This window comes from Hyperolius riggenbachi, chromosome 6 (assembly GCF_040937935.1).
Source record: "Hyperolius riggenbachi isolate aHypRig1 chromosome 6, aHypRig1.pri, whole genome shotgun sequence".
Classification (NCBI taxonomy): domain Eukaryota; kingdom Metazoa; phylum Chordata; class Amphibia; order Anura; family Hyperoliidae; genus Hyperolius; species Hyperolius riggenbachi.
Window position 1 is genome coordinate 163636229 of NC_090651.1, and position 21551 is coordinate 163657779.

The 21551-nt window shown below is 41.8% G+C and overlaps 1 protein-coding gene across 1 annotated transcript in view; it reads left to right on the forward strand.

Moving 5' to 3' along the window:
* Positions 1-21551, forward strand: part of PLA2G4A (phospholipase A2 group IVA) — a 220567-nt gene that overhangs the window by 127898 nt on the left and 71118 nt on the right. Inside the window, exons 10-13 of the mRNA XM_068240163.1 lie at positions 1068-1182; positions 8881-9018; positions 15511-15600; positions 19214-19285. Of these exons, the coding sequence (XP_068096264.1) occupies positions 1068-1182; positions 8881-9018; positions 15511-15600; positions 19214-19285 (415 nt within the window). The remainder of the gene's footprint in view (positions 1-1067; positions 1183-8880; positions 9019-15510; positions 15601-19213; positions 19286-21551) is intronic.

Genomic DNA, 21551 nt, shown 5'->3' on the forward strand with positions numbered 1-21551 from the left:
CCCCGTGGGGCGCATTTTGAAACGCAGAAGAGCCCGACCTGGCAGCCGGCCTGGCCAGGTCGGGTCGGCCACCAGAGGGGACCGGGAGCCTGCGGAGCGGCGCCGAGAGCACGTCCTGGCTGCCCACGGCTGGAGGAAGCCCCAGGTAAGTGGATGGGCATTTTTATTTTTTTAAGAGCCACCCTGAACCTTCCCTTTAAGCAGTGGTTTAAAGGGAACCTGAAGTGAGTAAAATTATTGAAAATAAACACAGTAGCTGCAAATGAAAATTACATACTTACCTTGCTGTCAGTTCCTCTCAGAAGCTCACCATTTTCTTCTTACAGTGATCCCTTCCAGTTCTGACAATATTATGTCAGAACTGAAATATACCAGTTGCTGTCTGTTATATATCAGCAGCTGTCCGTTACAACTGAATGTGCAAGGTAATGTCCATGTTTCCCTATGGCTCAAGTGGGCGATGTTACAGTTTAACAGTGTGCTGACCAGGAAGTTGTTATGGGGTAATGGCCATTTTTTTTAAATGGAGGACGGAGAATTCCATTAATCACAGTGGACAAATGGGACGCAGGAGAGGAGAAATAGATTGAGGAGTAGACTACACAGGGGGTAAGTATGACCAGTGTATGGTTATTATGACTTTTTATTTTCAGTTCAGGTTCTCTTTAACTATCCAGTCACTGCTACATGGTGGTGGTATAGGATTGTTGCATCTTGTGCACATTCTTTGTTTCAGTTTTTCTGACTGATTGTAACATTTCAAAAATCTGACTAATGTACCACACACGTGTTTATTTTTTCCCCAATTATAAAAAAAATGATTGTAAACCCTAAAATTGCTTGGGTGTATATATTAATAAATTGACAATCTGGCACACACCATTTAGTTTTCATAAAAATTCATCAGAAAAATCCACCATTCCCGATCAACTTTTATCAAATAAAAAGCAATATGATTTCTTGCTCAAATTTAATAAACTTGATTTTTTTGGGGGGGGGGGGGGGGTAAATGTGGTCGTTTTTATTGAATTGCCACCTTTGTGATGATAAATGATTTGTATTTGCAGAGGATGAACAGTAAGTTAAGCAACATGCAGGAGAAAATATGTGATGGACAGTGTCCTCTGCCTTTATTCACATGTCTACATGTCAAGCCGGATGTATCAGAGCTTATGTTTGCTGGTAAGGATTTGATTGTATTCTTTCTAAACAATTTAAACAGACAAAATTGTTATGTGACATTATTTCACAGCATATAGCCCAGACAAACCACCTGTCTGGGTTAAAGAGTGGAACAGTTATCTCCCTTCTGCAAATAGTAGGCCCCCTAAAAATTCATGTAAGTAACACATTTCATATAACAAAGTGGTAATTACTGTGCAGAGAGAGATACAAAAATATATGTAGTGCATTTTGTTCCTGAAATAAAAAAAGCAAGATAGGAGTAACTATTTAGACAAGCAAGAATGCAGCAAGGATCAGTATGGGCAACAAGTAACAGTGGAAACAAACTGTGGTCAGCAAAATTAGTAATTTCCTATCTAAAGAATGCATTTAAAGGGAAACTCCGACCAAGAATTGCACTTTATCCCAATCAGTAGCTGATACCCCCTTTTACATGAAAAATCTATTCCTTTTCACAAACGGACCATCAGGGGGCGCTGTATGGCTGATTTTGTGGTGAAACCCCTCCCACAAGAAACAAGAAAAGTTCATAATCTTGGCAGTTTCCTGTCTGTGAACCTTGCTGCATTGTGGGAAATAGCTGTTTACAGCTGTTTCCAACTGCCAAAAAAGCATGCAGCTACATCACTTGCCAACAGTAAAATGTCTCCCTGTAATAAATGTCAGAATGTAAATCAGGGATTTAAAAGATTTTTCAATGGGCAAACAGTGGCTAAATCATTTATACATAATTATTGTAAAAATGAAGCACTTTTTTTTATTACATTATTTTCACTGGAGTTCCTCTTTAAGTACAGGTTTGCTGTAACTTCTATCTTTGTGACAGCTTCCTACTTAACCTGTAGCTAGTTTATAATATGCTTCAGTCCTAAATTTAAAGAGTGACTTTAACGAACAGGGAAAAAAATAAATTTATACATTGCAAAATTAGACGTTAAAAAAAATAGAAGAGAGATCATGGAATGATTGATATTCGCCATGTAATTTGTTAATGTTGTTTGATCCACAATGAGCTTGCACATCACCTTTACTACTAGCAAAAAAAAGAAAACTATACAACACCAACTGCCATTATTTATAACCACACCCACTAACATTGTGATAGGCTAAAATGTTGTTTTTTTATAGCTATACTTATGCACAGAGGGAGATACTATTTTCTTGGCAGTTGGAAACATCTGTTATTTCCCACAATGCAACAAGGTTCATGTACAGGAAATGGTCAGGACATCACACTGTGGGAGGGGTTTCACCACAATGTCAGCCATACTTCTGATGATCTATTAGAGAAAAGGTAAATATTTCACATGAGAAGGGGGGTGTCAGCTTGGTTACAGTTCCTATTTATGAATAATAACATTTCTGGCAGTTTCATGGAAGTTTTCCAGGATTGCCTTGAATGTTTAGAATTTAATATGTGTGGACAATTCCATTAACTCCCATAAATGTCTGTTGAGGATCTCTCCCATAATATTAGCCCTTGACTTCATTCACTTGGACTAAATTCACTTAATGACGTAGACAGGAAGAAGTTGTTTATGTGAATAATTAGTGGAAACATTTTGTTCTGACGTCTTATAAATGACTGCAAATGAGGTTAAGAGTGTAGTAGGCTAGTAAGTGTCTGACTAATCACCTACTAAAATGAGAGATGCAAAAAATACAGTTTATTTACTTTGGTTTTTTTCTTATTCAGTGATTTATGAGTTTTAACATTGCCTTGTGTTCCAAAAGCAATGGTGGCTAGTATAACAGAAAGTGGTATATTATATGCACAATATTTTTTTATTTACTTTCAACATGAAATGAAAACTGAAAGCATAAAAGATAGGGGAACAAAGTACTGTCACCAGAATGCAGCAGGGCTGGAATAAACAACACCTAGGCTCACCTGTAGCTGTAGCATGCTCCTGTTCAGCAATGAAAATAGCAGTATGGAAGAAGAAAGCCAGGCACTGCTACATAAAAACCCTTTATTTGTAACTGGGTTAGTGGCATACAGCGGGGGGGGGGGGGGGGGGGTTGGATGGAGAGAAGAAAGGCTGGCACTGCTACATAAAAGCCCTTTATTGTGGCTGGGTTTGTGGCATACAGCAGTGGGGGGGGGGGGGGAGAAGAAAGCCGGGCACTGCTACATAAAAGCCCTTTATTGTGGCTGGGTTAGTGGCATACAGCAGTGGGGGGGGGGGGGAAAGAAAGCCGGGCACTGCTACATAAAAGCCCTTTATTGTGGCTGGGTTAGTGGCATACAGCAGTGGGGGGGGGGGGGGGGGCGGGAGTTTAAAAAAATCACAATGATTTGTACTTTCCAAATGACAGTTTATATTGTTGCTAACACAGAAATTAAACTGAACTTTAAAAATGTACATATCTACTGAAGCAAATTTTCAAGAAAGCTAATAAGACACTAAGGCAGAGGATTGGATACACGTTAGCTGGACATCCAATGGAGGGACTGACAAAGAGGAGCATCATCTGAGGAGTTAGAGGAGAGGTGGATAAGTCTATCGTTAGGCCGTATAGGAGGATGCTACAATAGTCTAGATTGGGATATGATTAAGGCATGCTCTTGTACATGGGTGGGCAAACTTATTTCACAGCAGCCTACAATCCTCTAGCGGCCCGCATACCCCCGACATTGCTTTCCTCTCCTCCCTCCCTGCAGAGTTGCGGGCGTGTGTACTGATATGTTTTAACTCACCCAATTGCACTTTCCAGCGTTGATCTTCCTGGCTACGACAACATCATGTGACACACTGGTATGTTCTGACGGCAGGTCACATGATGCCACCGATGCCATGAAGATCGGCGTTCGAAAGTCCGACTGGGTGTTTTAAACCTATTGTTACAGTAAAACAGACTTTTTTTCTTCTAAATGCTACCTGATCCGAGGGGTCTAGCCGGATCAGGTAGCATCAATTACCGCTGCTCCTACATCCCACACTCATTGATAAAAAAGGAAAACAAACATGGCCGCGACCCCTGGGGTCACAATGCTGCAGCTCTGACTTTGTGTGTCTTAAAACAGAGCAGGGAGGCGGGGAGAGGCAGAGCTGCCCGATCAGAGTTGGGGTAGGGGTGTTCTTAACACCAGGGTGAGTGTTTTGCAGTAGTTCCCATCCCCTTCTCCTGTTGGCTGCCGACAAGCTGCTTGGTACCAGTTTTGGGGGGTGACAGGGGAGTGAAAAGGGGGAGAGAGTGTTGCCGGAGGCATAGAGGCATGTCATGTAGCAGGGAACATGAGCTGCCTCTGGTACACTTTAAAGAGACTCTAACAAAAAAATCCCCTAGGGGTACTCACCTCGGGAGGGGGAAGTCTTAGGGTCCCAATGATGCTTCCCCATCCCTGTAGCTGCAGACAGTCCAGTGCTGGCTCCCCCGAAGCGTCCCGGAATCCTCCTCTGACAAGCGCTGATTTATTTACCTTCCCTGTCTCCAGTGGGGGCGCTGTTGCGGCTCTCAGCACAGAGATAGGCAGAAATAGCCGATCTCTGTCGGGTCCGCTCTACTACGCAGGCGCAGGAGACTTGCACCTGCGCTGGAGCCGGGAAGGTAAATATTTACATCCCTGCTATTCCGAGGGGCACAGCGAGACCGCCGTGGGACATAGGAGGACGGAGGAAGCCTCGATCTGATCCGGAGGCTTCCCCCACCCGAGGTGAGTACCCTCCAGGGGAACTTTTTTTTTTAGTTACAGATTTTCTTTAACCACTTCACCCCAAGGCGGTTTTTACCCTAACGGACGAGAGCGATTTTCACCTTTCCATGCTCATCCCTTTCATTTGCCAATAGCTTAATCACTACTAATCACAATAAAAATGATCTATATCTTGTTTTTTTCCACCAATTGGGCTTTTTGGGGTTGATATTTGTTTTCAGTAATTACTTTATTTTCTATGCATTTTAACCACTTCACCACTGAGGGGTTTTACCCCCTGACCACCAGAGCAATTTTCACCTTTCAGCGCTCCTTCCATTCATTCGTCTATAACTTTATCATTACTTATCGCAATGAAATGAACTATATCTTGTTTTTTCCGCCACCAATTAGGCTTTCTTTAGGTGGGACATTATGCCAAGAATTATTTTTTTCTAAATGTGTTTTAATGGGAAAATAGGAAAAATGTGGGGAAAAAAAAAATTATTTTTCAGTTTTCGGCCATTATAGTTTTTAAATAATGCATGCTACTGTAATTAAAACCCATGAAATTTATGTGCCCTTTTGTCCCGGTTATAAAACCGTTTAAATTATGTCCCTATCACAATGTTTGGCGCCAATATTTCATTTGGAAATAAAGGTGCATTTTTTTCAGTTTTGCGTCCATCCCTAATTACAAGCCCATAGTTTATAAAGTAACAGTGTTATACCTTCTTGACTTAAATATTTAAAAAGTTCAGTCCCTAAGGTAACTAATTATGTATTTTTTTTAATTGTAAATTTTTGAATTTTTTTTTAATTACAAAAAAAAAAAAAATGGGGAGTGTGGGAGGTAATGAGTTAATTTTTTGTGTAAAAGTCATTTATTTGTATGTGAAAAATGTGTAGGGTGTAGTTTACTATTTGGCCACAAGATGGCCACAGTAACTTTTTGCTTTATTGCGACCTCCAAGCCTCCTTCCGGAAGCTTGGAGGAAGAATAAGGAGGCTGGACACGTGAGTTTCTTCTCACAATGATCGCGCTGCCCATAGGAGAGCAGCGGGTCATTGTGGGGCTTAGATCAACGAACGGGAATGGATTTTCCCGTTCATTGATCTCCGGGCGAGCGGGCGGCGGCGGTTTTACTAGCGGCGGGCGGCGTGTTTACGAGCGGGAGCGCGGACAGCGTCGGGAACGCGGAAAGTACGTGTTTCTCCGTCCCTGGTTTTTAAAGGATGGAAAAAGGGGCGGAGAAATACGTACGCGCGGGGGTAAAGTGGTTAAAGGGAAATACAAGGAAAAAATGAAAAAATACACTATTTCTCCAATTTCATCCCCAATGGTTTTAATATAAACACTGCTACTGTACATAAAACGCACACATTTTATCTGCCTATTTGTCCTGGTTATCACACGATTCTAATTATGTCCCTAGTACAAAGTATGGTGACAATATATTATTTGGAAATAAAGGTATTTTTTCTTTGGTTGTTTTTTTTCCACTATTTTCACGTGTATGTGCACAGGAAAGCATGTGCACGCTCGCACATGCGCACGCGCACAGCGGCAGCAGCACTGTCTGACTTATAAAAACGTCCTGGAGCCATTAAGAGGCTCTAGCAGGACATTTTTATAAGTCAGTATGTCATTCAGTGGTTAAGCAGGCTCGCAACTCTGCAGGAACTTTGCAAGGAGGGAGGAGAGCAGAGGAATCCAAACATGAACAGGCCATAGTCCGTAGTTTGCCCAGCCCTCCTGTAGTATTTTAGTTGTATCCTGTATAAGTAAGGAGTAAGTCCCCATTAACCTCCCTGGCATTATTATTTCCAGATTTAGGGTCTAAAAGCCATGCCATTTTTTCACAAGCTTTTACACTTTAAAAACAAGATAAAAATATACCACAGAGAGATCTACAGCAGCTACTGCGTATAATTCACTCAGGCACGGTATTACCGCTTTAAACTGCAGATTTCCGTCCTGAGCCTGACACGGGATTACTTCTAAGGAGGTTAAAGTCTAGTTGGGATATGGGAACACTTGCGCTAAAATTTTAATTATGTCCTGCATCAGGAAGAAGCAAATGTCATTACAATTAACATCCAATTTGACTTAAAGGGACTCCGAGCTCAGAAAAAAAAGGAAAGTTGTACTCACCAGGGGCTTTCTCCAGCCCAGTGCTGGTCGGGAGGTCCCACGACGGCGTCCTGGCTCCTCTCCTTCTCCCCGCTCCGGAATGGCTGGCAGGCCGCAGCCCGGGCGACACTCCGTACAGTGTCGGGCTGCAGCTTCCGCGTATGACGCGGATTACGTCACACGCCGGCCGCCTCGCGTCATCATGGCGGCCGGCGTGAAAGTACTGCGCATGCGCGCTTTAATCGCGCATGCGCAGTACTTTCACGCCGGCCGCCGTGATGACGCGAGGCGGCCGGCGTGTGACGTAATCCGCGTCATACGCGGAAGCTGCAGCCCGACACTGTACGGAGTGTCGCCCGGGCTGCGGCCTGCCAGCCATTCCGGAGCGGGGAGAAGGAGAGGAGCCAGGACGCCGTCGTGGGACCTCCCGACCAGCACTGGGCTGGAGAAAGCCCCTGGTGAGTTCAACTTTCCTTTTTTTTTCTGAGCTCGGAGTCCCTTTAAAAGGACCCTTTATTGAGGGGGTTCTAAACACTGCCCTGTTTTCTTGAATTGACTCAAAACAGGGATGCACATCAGGTGCTCTTACTAAATGCTTGAGCTCACTAACATTCTTGTTTCAAATGTGCCATACTACTGAATCCAAAAAGAGCATCAGGAGAGCCAGGAAGGAAATAAATGTGGCAGCCTTCATATTCATCTTACTACAGAGTCACTTTAAGTCTTAGACCCTTATTCAATTAACTTTTTCTCTGTACTTTCTCCTAGGAGATACGTTTTTAGCGTCTCTTTAAAATTACTAGTGAGCATATTGCAATTTTAAATAGTACCAAAAGTAGGTGAGAAAGTGCTATCAAAATAGTTTTGACTATTTTCTTGCATGCTTCTAGTTTAACCCCCTACCGACCGATCCACGCCAAATGGTGTGAACGCGGTGGCAGCCCAAGGACCACTCCATGCCGATCGGCGTGAATGGCTAGGGGCGGGGATCGCAGGAGATCATGCAGGCCAATGCGCGCGCATCCCCACTGGAATGACGTAGCTCCGCTCCGCCATCCGTCTCCCAGCGGCGATTGTCTAATAGGACTGTACAGCGCTGCAATCTAAGGTAGCACTGCGCTGGGGACATCGGTGTGACACGGCTGTCCCCCGGCAGGCTCAGGAGTGATCTGCTGTCATAGGCTGAAGCCTGATTGGCTGGCGGTCGGGGACAGTGTAAACTATATAAATAAATACCAAAATGTATTGAAATCAAATACATATTTTTATAAAAATAAACAAACATCCCAGGAGGGAGGAGAGCCCACCAACAGAGAGCTATCTGGGAGGGGGGGGGGGGGTGAAATCACTTGTGTGCTGAGTTGTTCTGGGGGGGGGAGGGAGAATCACTTGTGTGCTGAGTTGTTCTGGGGGGGGGGGGGGAGAATCACTTGTGTGCTGAGTTGTGTGGCCCTGCAACGAGACCTTAAAGCTGCAGTGGCCTATTAAGTAAAAAATGGCCTGGTCACTTGAGGGGTTTAACACCACAGTCCTCAAGTGGTTAAAAGGCGTTTTATTGACAAGGGGCTTGATTCTCAAAAGCGTGCTAACTGCTATCACATCTGTTATCATGCGCTCTGCCGCTCGCAGAGCTTTTCACACGAACAGAGTTAGTTCACGTGATAATCGAAGGTTTCTGCACGTGATCGCGCGGAAACCTTCGCTTATCACGTGAACTAATGCTGTTCGCGTGAAAAGCTCTGCGAGCGGCAGAGCGCGTGATAACTGCTGTAATAGCAGTTATCACGCTTTTGAGAATCGAGCCCTAGATGTGAAAATATCTGGGCGAAAGTTTTATTTGTATATAGGCCCTAGTGTCTGTGGAACAACCAAGATGACTTTGTAACCCAATATTCATCCGATCCAATTCTTCCTTTACTTTCAGACTGGGTGGAATTCAGCCCCTTTGAAATAGGAATGGCAAAGTATGGCACATTCATGCCTCCAGAACTTTTTGGAAGCAAGTTTTACATGGGAACGGTTATAAAGAAATATGAAGAATATCCACTGCATTTTTTAATGGGTGAGTATATTAAATTTCAGCAAAAGGCTGAATATTATGCTGACCTAGATAGATTTCAAAACTAAAGTCAGCTAAAGAAAACAGCTAGATATATTGCAGAGTGATTGTAATAACATGTTTTAGAGCCTCCGGTCTCCAGGTTACGTCAGTAGAAATTATGAGAATTTGCAGTTCAAATATAGTAGTAAGAGGCACCCTTGTAAGAAAGAATAACTTACCTTTTAAAATAAGATGACAACTTTGGCAATGGACATATATCTTTATTTATACAACACGTTTCACTGGACACAGTCATATTCCTCAAGGGATTTCTATAAAGGTGCTATATAATATCGATGAGCCACTCATTAAACAATCCTTAGAGCCACACCAAATACATTTCATATTAAATAAGAATGTCATAAACAATTCATATTTTTATCTATACATTGGTTAAAATCTACTTTACTATATATATATTATTGGATGTATGCATGTGCCGCCAGCACTCGAAAATGCTCTGACCAATTTCAACGAAACTTGACATACAGATCCCATACTACTTATGAAGATATGTTCTGTGGATCTCACGTCCCCCTGCAAACCTGGGTGGAACCACAAACAGCCAACCAGATTTCACCCATTCATGTAAGTGGAAAGAATGTAAAAGGCTGCAATTCTCACTGTAATAAAGCCAGAGTCCCCAAACTTGTCACTTGGTGGCCGAGGTGAAAAATTCAGGGAAAGTGGGTGGAGCCAATCAAATTTCAGCAATTCATTTTCAATGGGAAAATGTAAACTGCAACCATTCTTACACTGTTAATGGCAGGGTTCTTAAACTTGCAACAGTTGGCAACTGGAATAACTGTTAGGAAAGATTAACCCCCCCCCCTTCCTTATCCAGAGTGCAGCAGATTGCATGGCAGACCTCTATGTACCAATCCCCTCATGTGCTGAGTAATGTTTGCCCAACTTGTGCTATTAGCCATGGCATATATTGATGGCAATGGCAGACCTCTGTGTGTGTCAACTCCCCTTTTCACGCTGCTGTTGTGCTGTGCCAGATTTTGATTGGCCTTGTGCTCCCGGAGTCTAACAGCCACTGCAATATATGTAGTTTAGCTGAGCGGCGGTGACTGCGTCCCCTCGCCATGTGCATTGTGTCCCATAGGAGGTGGAGGGAACTACCTCAATGCATATAGGGATAGGTCCTGGGGAACTTATGGTGGAATCTGAGGGTCTCCTTTAAGAAAGAGACCCATCCATCCCCTTCCAGGTGAATCACTTTTGACCCTCTACCTATTTATAGTAAAATTACAAGTCAAAACTTTATTAAAAATAGAAACAAACTTCTGTATTTTTTTTCCATCTGTCACTTCCATCTTCTTTTCTTTCTTCTGTCTTCTCCCTTAAATCTTGAATGAAGACTGTCCTCCTGGCTGCCACTTCCTGTCGTTACTTTAGCTTCAGCCATCACTCATCATCGCTCATCACTAATCATCGATCAATAATTGTTTAAATAAAATTAGGCAGGTGCATAAACTTGGGCACTGTTGTCATTTTATTGATTCCAAAAGCTTTAGAACTAATTATTGGAACTCAAATTGGCTTAGTAAGCTCAGTGACCCCTGACCTACATACGCAAGTAAATGCAATTATGAGAAAGAGTATTTAAGGGGGTCAATTGTAAGTTTTCCTCCTCTTTTAATTTTCTCTGAAGAGTAGCAACATGGGGGTCTCAAAACAATTCTCAAATGACCTGAAGACAGACTGTTCACCATAATGGTTTAGGGGAAGGATACAGAAAGCTGTCTCAGAAATTTCAGCTGCCTATTTTCTCAGTTAGGAACATATTGAGGAAATGGAAGACCACAGGCTCAGTTCACATTAAGGCTCGAAGTGGCAGACCAATAAACCGATAAACGCGAGCGACAAATGGTGAGAACAGTCAGTCAACCCACAGACCAGCACCAAAGACCTACAACATCATTTTGCTGCAGATTGAGTCACTGTACATTGTTAACCACACGGCGCACTTTCCACAAAGAGATGCTGTATGCAAGAGTGATGCAAAGGAAGCCTTTTCTCTGCCCACAGCACAAACCGAGCCGCTTGAGGTATGCTAAAGCACATTTGGACAAGCCAGATTCATTTTGGAATAAGGTGCTGTGGACTCATGAATCTAAAATTGAGTTATTTGGGCATAACAAGGGGCATTATGCATGGAGGAAAAACAACTCAGCATTCCAAGAATAACACTTGCTACCTACAGTAAAATATGGTGGTGGTTCCATCATGCTGTGGGGCTGTGTGGCCAGTGCAGGAACTAGGAATCTTGTCAAAGTTGAAGGATGCATGGATTCCACTCAGTATCAGCAGATTCCGGAGACCAATGTCCAGGAATCGGCGACAGAGCTGAAGCTGCATCGGGGCTGGATCTTTCAACAAGACAACGACCCTAATTTTGTTTAAACAATTATTGCACACTTTCTGTAAATCCAATAAACTTAATTTCACTTCTCAAATATCCCTGTGTGTGTCTCCTATATGATATATTTAACTGGCATTTTTTTATCGTAACAACCAACGATTTATACAGGAAAATCATGACTATTAACAAGGTTGCCCAAACTTTTGCATCCCACTGTATAGTAGATGCAATATTGTCCTTCATATAGACCAAGGTATAAAAACTCATTGTCAATTCAAATTTTTTTTTATGTTGCCTTTGGATGTATTTAAACGTTTTCTTGAGTACCTCTTTTCCAAACTACACTACTCCATTTTTTTATAATCTTTCTTGGCAAGTTAGACCTTCTATCCCTTTGATTAATTTAGTTGCCCATAACATGTTTTAAAATGCCAATGTCCTTCCTATAGTGTGCCCAAAATTGTACCATACTCGAGATTTGGCCTTAAAAGTTATTTATACAGAGGGAGTAATGTAATATCTAATCCTTACTAATTGCTGTTTGTATGCTTGCCAGAATACCATTTGCTTTAGCTGCTGCTGCTGCTGCATGGCATTGAATATGGTTGCATAGCTTGTCAGCCAGTATATGCAATACCTTCTCTAAGGCCTCTTTTTCCCATGGGCAGTTAATAGGCAGTGAAACGCCTCTCAAACTCTCATAACTGCTTGTTGCTGCCTAGTAACTGCTCACTGCTGTCTGGTAACTGCTTGCTGAGTACTCAGTTCAACTGTCTGTGGAAAAGAGGCCAAAGTCTAATGTTGCCTAGCTGTGTCCCAATTAGTTTAAATGGTCTTATGGCATTGGCATATCCCAAGATGCACCTTACATCTATCAACATTAATTCTCACCTGCCATATGCTTGCACCTATTGCCTTATAAAGTATGTAACTATCCTGCTGAGTGTTGTTAATTCTACATTGTTTTGTATCATTTCCAAAGATGGTATCACAATTTTGTATTCCATCCACTGTCATTAGTAAACTAAAGACTGGACCCAATAATGGCCCATGTAGGACACCAGTGCTAAAAAAATTCTCTTTCCGACTATGATCCATATATTTGTACTTGTGATGTTCTCTTCCCTAGCCAGTTCTGTGACTGTAACCACTGATCTATAAGTCTACACAAAGCATGATTAAAAGGTATTGCTTTGTTTATACACCTGCAGCTTTGTTCAATTACTGAAGCAAAAGCTCATACACACGTACCAACAATCTATCCAACTATCTACCAAATTTGTCTGTTGGAAGATAAGATGGATGTGTGTACAGCTGGCAAACAACCAGATGACCAGCTTATAACAGGTTATTTGACAGATCCCAACTGGTGGATCAATCTGTTTAACTATCATACAGATTGGAACATGTGTACAAGTCTTTTGAACAACTTTGTTGTTTTTGAATGTGGACATGTTGTGCAGTTTGTCATTTATCTTGCAGGCATTGTCTTTAAGTGAGTTGGTTGTTTAGTTGGTTGGTGTGTATGTGTGTGTACGTACTTGTCAGGTAAACCACTTGTTTTGTAGTTGGTCATGTTGTGCCATTGGTTGCGCATTAAAGAGACACTGAAGCGAGAATAAATCTCGCTTCAGTGCTTATATTCAGCAGGGGCATGTGTGCCCCTGCTAAAACGCCGCTATCCCGCGGCTAAACGGGGGTCCCTTACCCCCCAAATCCCCCCTGCAAAATCTACGACCAACTTGGTCGTAGATTTTGCTGCTCTTGAGGCAGGGCTAACGGCTGCAGCCCTGCCTCTCAGCGCCGTCTATCAGCGGCGCATCGCCGCCTCTCCCCCGCCCCTCTCAGCGAAGGAAGACTGAAAGGGGCGGGGGAGAGGCGGAGATACGCGCTGACAGACGCGTGTGAGGCAGGGCTGCAGCGGTTAGCCCTGCCTCAATGTGGAAGCGCTGCCCGGGACTCCACGAGGGGATTGGGGAGGTAAGGGACCCCCGTTTAGCCGCAGGATAGCGGCGTTTTAGCAGGGGCACACATGCCCCTGCTGAATATAAGCACTGAAGCGAGATTTATTCTCGCTTCAGTGTCTCTTTAAGTTGGACGTGTCTATAAGCCTTCACACACTCAGGGATTGTGGCATGCATGCACAGGTTTGGGGATTAATCACTCCCATCTCAGTAACAACTTAGACAACTATGCAAGGCAGATTATAAAGTGATTCACTGTAAAGCTTCTGAGAAGCATCAGAGGAGAGACCAGGCACACTACCAGAATAATTATTACAAGTAGCTCAGTGCAATATAGCCTGTGAAAATGCTTGACAAATACAGAGATGATCTGATATTTATTGCTTTGCCATAATGAATAGTGGAGATTTGCATTTGGCAACTGTTCGTTGTCTAGACAACAATAGCTAATCTAACATTTATATGAACCTAAAGACAAAGACTAGTATCAACTACTGTACTTAGGGAAAAGGTCAATATTTTGAAACAGGTGATTTAACCAGAAATGAGATCTGGAAAGCCCCAAACAATGTTTACATACAGATATCTATCTAACATTTACCATTTTAAAGACAGGTAAAAGCTTTCTGTAGCAAATAAAGGAGGTAGAGTTCCGCTCAATAAAACCTTTCAGTCAGGAGTCAGGCAGTGGTCATCACAGGATCTATGGGCTTCCACAGACTTCTGCAGACACATTTGACAACTGGTTCTAAAGGAATGTATGGACAACACTTCACTGAGATCGTTGGCTACATTAAGCAAACAAATGTGGTTCTACTAAATGCAGAGATGATGCAAGAGTTAATTAATTGAATTAATTGGATTAATTGAAGCTCTGTTGAGCACTATGGAAAGTATGCTAGTGTTATAGAAATGTGGTAACTAATAAGTACATGCATGTATTAAAGGCAGTCAGACAATGAACCTCAGTGGGAATTATATACTGCATGCACACTAGAAACTCTTCTATGTTCTTCACTGAGGCCTCTGTACAGACAGACCCTACTTACAAACAGGTTTTATGCTGGGAAGTTGTTTGTAAGTCAAATCATGTCTTATACATGTTGGTGCATGTGGATAAATTATTTACTTTGAGACAACAGAGGATTTGAACATACAGTATAAGCAATGTTTTTAATTGTTTTTAAAGAGACTCAGTAACAAAAATTGCATCCTGTTTTTTATCATCCTACAAGTTCCAAAAGCTATTCTAATGTGTTCTGGCTTACTGCAGCACGTTCTACTATCACAGTCTCTGTAATAAATCAATGTATCTTTCCCCTGTCAGACTTGTCGGCCTGTGTCTGGAAGGCTGCCAAGTTCTTCAGTGTTGTGGTTCTGCTATGAACTCCCCCTTCCAGGCCCCTCTATGCACACTGCCTGTGTATTATTTAGATTAGGGCAGCTTCTCTCTTCTCTCTTATCTTTTACAAGCTAGATAAATCGTCCTCTGAGCTGGCTTGGCTTTCACATACTGAAGAATTACAGACAAGGGCAAAGCTGTTTGCAGGAGAAAAACGAGCAGCCTGAAACTTCAGTGCATGAGAACTGCAGGGGGAAAGAAACACACAATGATCTCTTGAGATTCAAAAGGAAGGGTGTATACAGCCTGCTTGTGTATGAATGTATTTTCTATGTGTGGACATACTGTACATCAACCTACTTCCTGTTTTGGTGGCTATTTTGTTTGTTTATAAACAAACCTTTTAAAACTGTTTTTAACCACTTTTAATGCGGCGGGGAGCGGCGAAATTGTGACAGAGGGTAATAGGAGATGTCCCCTTACGCACTGGTATGTTTACTTTTGTGCGATTTTAACAATACAGATTCTCTTTAAGTGCTTTAATGTGCTCTAGATTACTTACAACAGTTTATACAGTACTGTAGCATGTAACAACAAAAATATGTAATAATAAACACTTTTTACAGTATATTTTGTACATGAGGACAACTTTGTATGTATGAAATATTTGTAACTTGAGTTTTTTCTAAGTAGGGAACTTTATGTATTTTGGTATCAACGTAAGTGAATGAAAAAGCTGACTTGTAGTTGCCTTCTAAAGTTTGTATCATTTTCAGGTGTGTGGGGCAGTGCTTTCTCCATACTATTCAACAGAGTTCTGGGCGTTTCTAGCCACAACAAAGGAGCTACAATGGAAGAAGAATTAGGTAACTGTCATTTACAGAGGAATATTTGCATATAAAACATTTATAATGTACATATATGCATATAAAATAGTTCATTTTCAATGTAAAGGAAATTGTCATTGAAATTGACATTTCCACTGCTCTACATTGATAATAGTGGGTTTGTTTGTTAAATATTAGGAAACACAATGGCCATATGCAATTCACTTTTGAAAAGTTTAAAATGCATCTTATCAAAAGGTGTTAAATTATCACCTAGGACCTAGGTGATAATTTAACACCTTTTGGTAAGATGCATTTTAAACTGCAAGGTAGAAAATACTCAAAATAAATTTGCTAGTACTTTTTTACCTACTTTTTGTTACTTTTTCACTTTTAAAATGCTGCAAAGTTAGTTTAACCTCCTGAGCGTTACGCCGCTGAGGAGGTTTTGTTACTTTTTGCCCGATTACAAAATTACTGTCCGAAATGACTGAAAAGCTTATAGCTAGCACTAGGCTAGCTAGTAGAAGTCTCCAGCACCCTCAGATCCCTGCCTCTCCCCCTTTTATACATTACACAGCCTGGATCGAGCGATCAGCGCAGCCTCCCCGGACAGCTCCGGTCTTCTCTATAGGGAGGATCGCACATGACGTCGCCGTCATGCGCAAACCCGATCCTCCCCATAGAGAGACCGGAGCTGTGCAGGGAGGCTGCGCGATCGCTGTATCCGGGGGGTAATGTATAAACGGGGGGATCGCTGGGGAACGGCGGGTGCCCGACACTAGTACTAGCTAGCCTAGTGCTAGCTAAAGGGTTTACAGTTATTTGTGACAATTTTATATTGGGGGACTCCTGGGGCCACAGAGCGGTATCTCCGACACAGTGTCACGCATACCGCTAAGGAGGTTAACGAGAAGATGAAAATCATCTCCAAGGAGAAAACTCAGGTGAGAAAGTGATATGCATATGGCCCAATAAGTTTTAAGAAGTTTCTACGAAATTAAATATAAGGCAGGGAACACACTTGACTTTCAGTTTTCCGCGCGCGTTTTTCTGCATACTTTTTCTGCACACCAAGTGTGTTTCTATGCTGGAAAACGCATGCGTTTTTTCACAGCAGCTGATGTAATTGATAGAGAAAACTGCCAAAATGTGCAGAGTCATCATGCAGAATGTCAGTTTTTTTTCTGCGTGCGAACAACTCAGTAAGTGTGAACTAGCCCATTGATTAAAATGAGTTCTCAGTTTTTCTGTGCAGAAAACTCGTACGAAAACTGTCAAGTGTGTTCCCTGCCTTACTCTACTCAGTGCTGACTTTTTAAACAGATATTTATTTTTCATGTTTGGAACAGACGCAATCCACACCACCGTCACTACCTTTGTCCCACTCCTTAAAATGAAAAAGATTACTGCAACTGACACTTTATTTCTGCTGAACACATATATTGAAGAGTTTAAATCCAAAGTCTAGTTATAAAAACGATCCAAAGGCTGTCAGTCATAAGGGCTTCAGAGCGAAACATGCACCTCAGGTGCCATATTCCACATCACTGCAATTACCATTAGAAATAGTCACTGAGATACAAATATAGTGAAAATAAATGCACCTACATTTAAAATGTCAGGTTTTTGTGATGTAAAAATGAGACCACAATAAATTATTTCCAAATTTTTCCTACCTTAAATCTGACCTTTGACCTGTACAATCATACTATTTTGAAGTACCTTTTAATTGAATTACAGATTTCATCCTGCCTGACTACCATGATTATCACCTGCCATCAAATAGAGGCTCTGATTAACTTCAAATAAAGTTCAGCTAAGATTTTTCTGACATTTCCTTAGTTATCTACTACAGCAAACCCATGGTTCATAGCGAGTTCATAAATCATCAAAGGGGTATCATTGTTAAAAGGTATCAGACAGGAGAAGAGCACAGCAATACTTCCACAGCATTGAATATACCAGGGAACACAATGAAGACCATGATCAAAAAGTGCTGGAAATATAGGACAACAGTGGCATTGTCAAGATTAGGGCATCCCTCCAAAACGGATAAAAAGACAAAACAAAACCTAGTCAGAGAGCTGCCAGAAGGCCCATGGTAACAGTGAAGGAGTTGCAGGGATGTCCGGTAATTAAGGTTGTGTATTACATGTAGTAATATCCCATATTTTCCATATGTCTAGGCTATGGGGTAAGTTTGCAAGATGGAAGCTGTTTCTGACTAAGAAAAACATCCAGGCTCTGCAAAAAAAATGTATTAAAGAGGAACTGTAAGGATCCTCTCAGCGATGTCCAGCAATGTCCAGTAAAAATGCCTGGGACGAACCATTTCTACTCCTGGCAGAGTAACAGTTTTTTTTTCTTTATTCCAGCAGTTGTAACGGTTATACAGTGAAGGCTGTAACCACCTTTTTTTTTTTTTTAACTCACTGATGTCATCAGAAGGCACCCTATGCATGTGTGGAGAGAAGTGCAGTTAGAGAACTAGCTGAAAGAGAAGGGCGTTTTTTGTCTGTATATACAAACAAAATTGAATGGTTGTTGTAAAGCAGTTTTATGCTATGTACACACCATACAATTTTCTGGCAGATTTACCTGCCAGTTCGTTCTTTTTCCAACATGTCCAATCTGAATTTCGATCGATTTCCCGATGGATTTCCATAGACGTGAACAAAAATCAATCACAATTCAGACCGAACATGTTGTAAAAAAAAATCGAGTAAATTGTATGGTGTGTACTTAGCATTAGTAAAGTAATTGCACCACGGTAAATGAATGGGAAAAGGGTGGTTTATTGATTCTTATCACAATTAAAGAATTCGACAAGTGTATAATCGCATTCAGATTAACTCTGTACGGGAGATGCAAGCTGTTCAGTGAGTGCTGGGGAAGATCATAACACTGGGAGGGAGAAAAGGAGAAAATGGAAGAGAAATAAAGGAGGCTTTAAAGAGAATAAAGTACAGAATGTACAGAAACTACAAAGAGACAATAAAAAGGGTAATAAATGCATAGTATGAAGAAACGAAGAGAAAGACATAAAAGAATGTGCCAGTGATGATCTAGAGATTCTTCTAAAGCACAGGTGTCGAACTCCAGGCCTGGAAGGCTGGATCCATGCCAGTGTTTAGGATGGACTGAAAAAGGGAGGAATGTGTTCTATCCAGTGGACCACACCTTTCCTTTCAGACCCATCAATTAATTTGAGCTGTGTCAAAAATGTGTGAGGACCTTGGCCCTCGAAGGACCGATTTAACATTCCTGTTCTAAAGTCTACTTTTTGAAAGAATTTTCCACAAAAATGAACTTATTAGTTGCGGCATGGAAATTAGTCAGAAGAGAATACGACTTGCCCTTTGGCCTTTCCCTTCTTTTGTCTCTATAGAGGACAACTGTGCATTTAGCCCAATGCATGTCATTTTGTAGAGCACTGGGATTACAACCTCTTGCAATCATTTCTCAACTGATATTATGATAAAGGTGTATAAATTGACTATGGTCGATGGCATTCATAACATATACTATGCATTATAACTTTCATGGCGGAGGATAGAATTATCATCATTGGTCTTTCAGTGGCCACAAGCACATACTGAATACAAAATAAAAATGCATTTTTTTAATTAGTATTTTTGTGTTTGTCTAGAGAACATAAAACCAAAGCACATCGTAACCCAGGACAATTCAGACAGTGATGATGAGCAGCAAGAACCAAAAGGTAAACATAAAGTTAGATTGCCATAATCTCAGGAAATGTTTTATACACCGTGTATTGCTGCACTGGAAAAATATATACTTTTGTATTCTGTTAACATTATAGTGCTCTTACTGTATGAGATTCCCTTGTTTACGGTCTGCCTAGTTACTGCTTTTAGTTTCAAAGGTTTTTATTGAATGATAGCAAATTGAACAAGGGTGAATAAATCTGGATACCCCACGCAGGGGGGAAAGATAATAGCCAAATACATGAACATATAAAGACAATAAACAAAAACAACAAGACAAACTAGGAATAGGAATACGGTACCTATAGGTGCAAATTCGAAAAGGGGATTGTTAGGGCCTAGGATAGAACAATATATTATATGGCATGCTAGGTACAATGTGTACAGTGCCTCTATGTTAGATAAAGAAAATAGAGTAGCGAAGGCCATTATTATCAGCATAGTCGATCCAGGGGGACCATGTGTTGGTAAACTGGAGCATCCGATCCTCCGAGATAGCAACCATTCTCTCCAGTATCATAACTCTGTGGACTTTACTAATCACATGATCTAAAGAGAGAAAAGGATCCTTCCATCGAGAAGCTAAGTACGTTTTAGCAGAATTTAAGATATGCTGGGTTAATCTATGAGCTGGATGTTTCAAATTGTTGGGTTTATTACCCATCAGAAAAACAGATTGGGTGGGAGAGAATGGGATCTGAAGGACAGATGCAATCAGTCCGGCAACATGTGACCAAAATCTGGCAACCAAAGGGCATGTCCACCACATATGGGCTAATGTTCCCCTAGAACCGCAACCCCTGTAGCATAAGGGGGAGGCTTGAGGGAAGATGCCAGAGACCTGCACCGGAGTTAGGTAAGCTCTGTGTATTAATTTGACATTAGTTTCTAATATTGAAAAATATAGACTTCCTTTCATAAGGGTTTCCCTCTTTTGGGTGAAAGGTGGATGTTGAGATCAGCTTCCCATTTTTCCAGAACGGTGTCCATGGCAGCTTGGGCTCGGGTAGCCAATTGAGCATATAGATATGAAATGATACCGCCTTCTAAGGGTGAGGTTTTGCAGAAATTTTCAAAAAAAAGTGTAAGAGGCGTCAGGGGTTAGGGGGCCCAGGGATGACCAGAAGTGGTAGACCTGCTGGAGGTGGAAAAATTGGTGAGGCCTACAGGAGAGCGATTCAGATAATGTGGAAGGAGAAATCATAATCCCTAGCCTTTGAAAATTAGCTAAATTAGTATGATGGGAGGAGGTTAACCACGCCATGTCCAAATTTAGGCCTGGGGGAAGTCAGGGTTACCAAATAGTCTTGTAGATAGTGAAGGGGATGCTTGTAGTCTTAGACTTTAGCGATATCTTTTCCATATGTTTAGGGTGTGAAGAGTGTAGGGGGAGGTAGACAGTAGCTGAAAAGGTTGTGACAGCGAGGACCACACCAAGGACTCCACTGTAAAGGGTTTCAGGAGAGATGACTCAATGCTGACCCAGAGAGGTGCACTTGGTCCGGCTTGAGAAGGGGGGATATGGGCTAATTGGGCAGCTATATAGTAATTATAGAAGTTAGGTACAGCAGGGCCTCCTGCGTACTTGGGAAGTTGCATCCTCTTAGAGGAAATTCGGGGAGGCTTGTGGGCCCAGATGAATTTAGAAACCTCTTTTTGGAGAGGGATCAAAGAGTTCTTAGGAACTAAGATAGGGAGGACCCTAAAATAATAAAGGATTTTAGGGAGCAAGGTCATGTGAACAGCATGGATCCTTCCGCTAAGGGAGATTGGGAGTTTAATCCAGGTGGTAAGTAGCTTTAGTAGGTTAGATATCAGTGGGGAATAGTTAAGGTGAAACATATCAGAGGGATTTTTTGTAACTTTCACTCTGAGGTATTTTATATATTTATGCTGAATACGGAATCCAAAGTGAGAGGACAAAGCATTAACAATAGAGCTGGGAATATTGCAAGGGAGAAGTTCTGATTTGGTGATGTTCAGAGACAAGCCAGATATGTCTTTAAAATTTGACAAGAGGTTCAGTACTAGGGGTATTGTTGTGGTGGGACTAGTTAACGTTAGGGCCAAGTCATCCGCAAATAGTGAAATTTTATGGGAGCGTCTACCTATTTGGTATCCCTGAATATCCGATGTCTGTCTAATCTTAACTGCAAGAGGTTCCATACATAGCGCAAATAGCGCTGGGGATAGGGGGCAGCCTTGCCGTGTTCCCCTTTCTATCTTGATTGAGGGTTGACGTGTGGAGGGAAGCTTCAG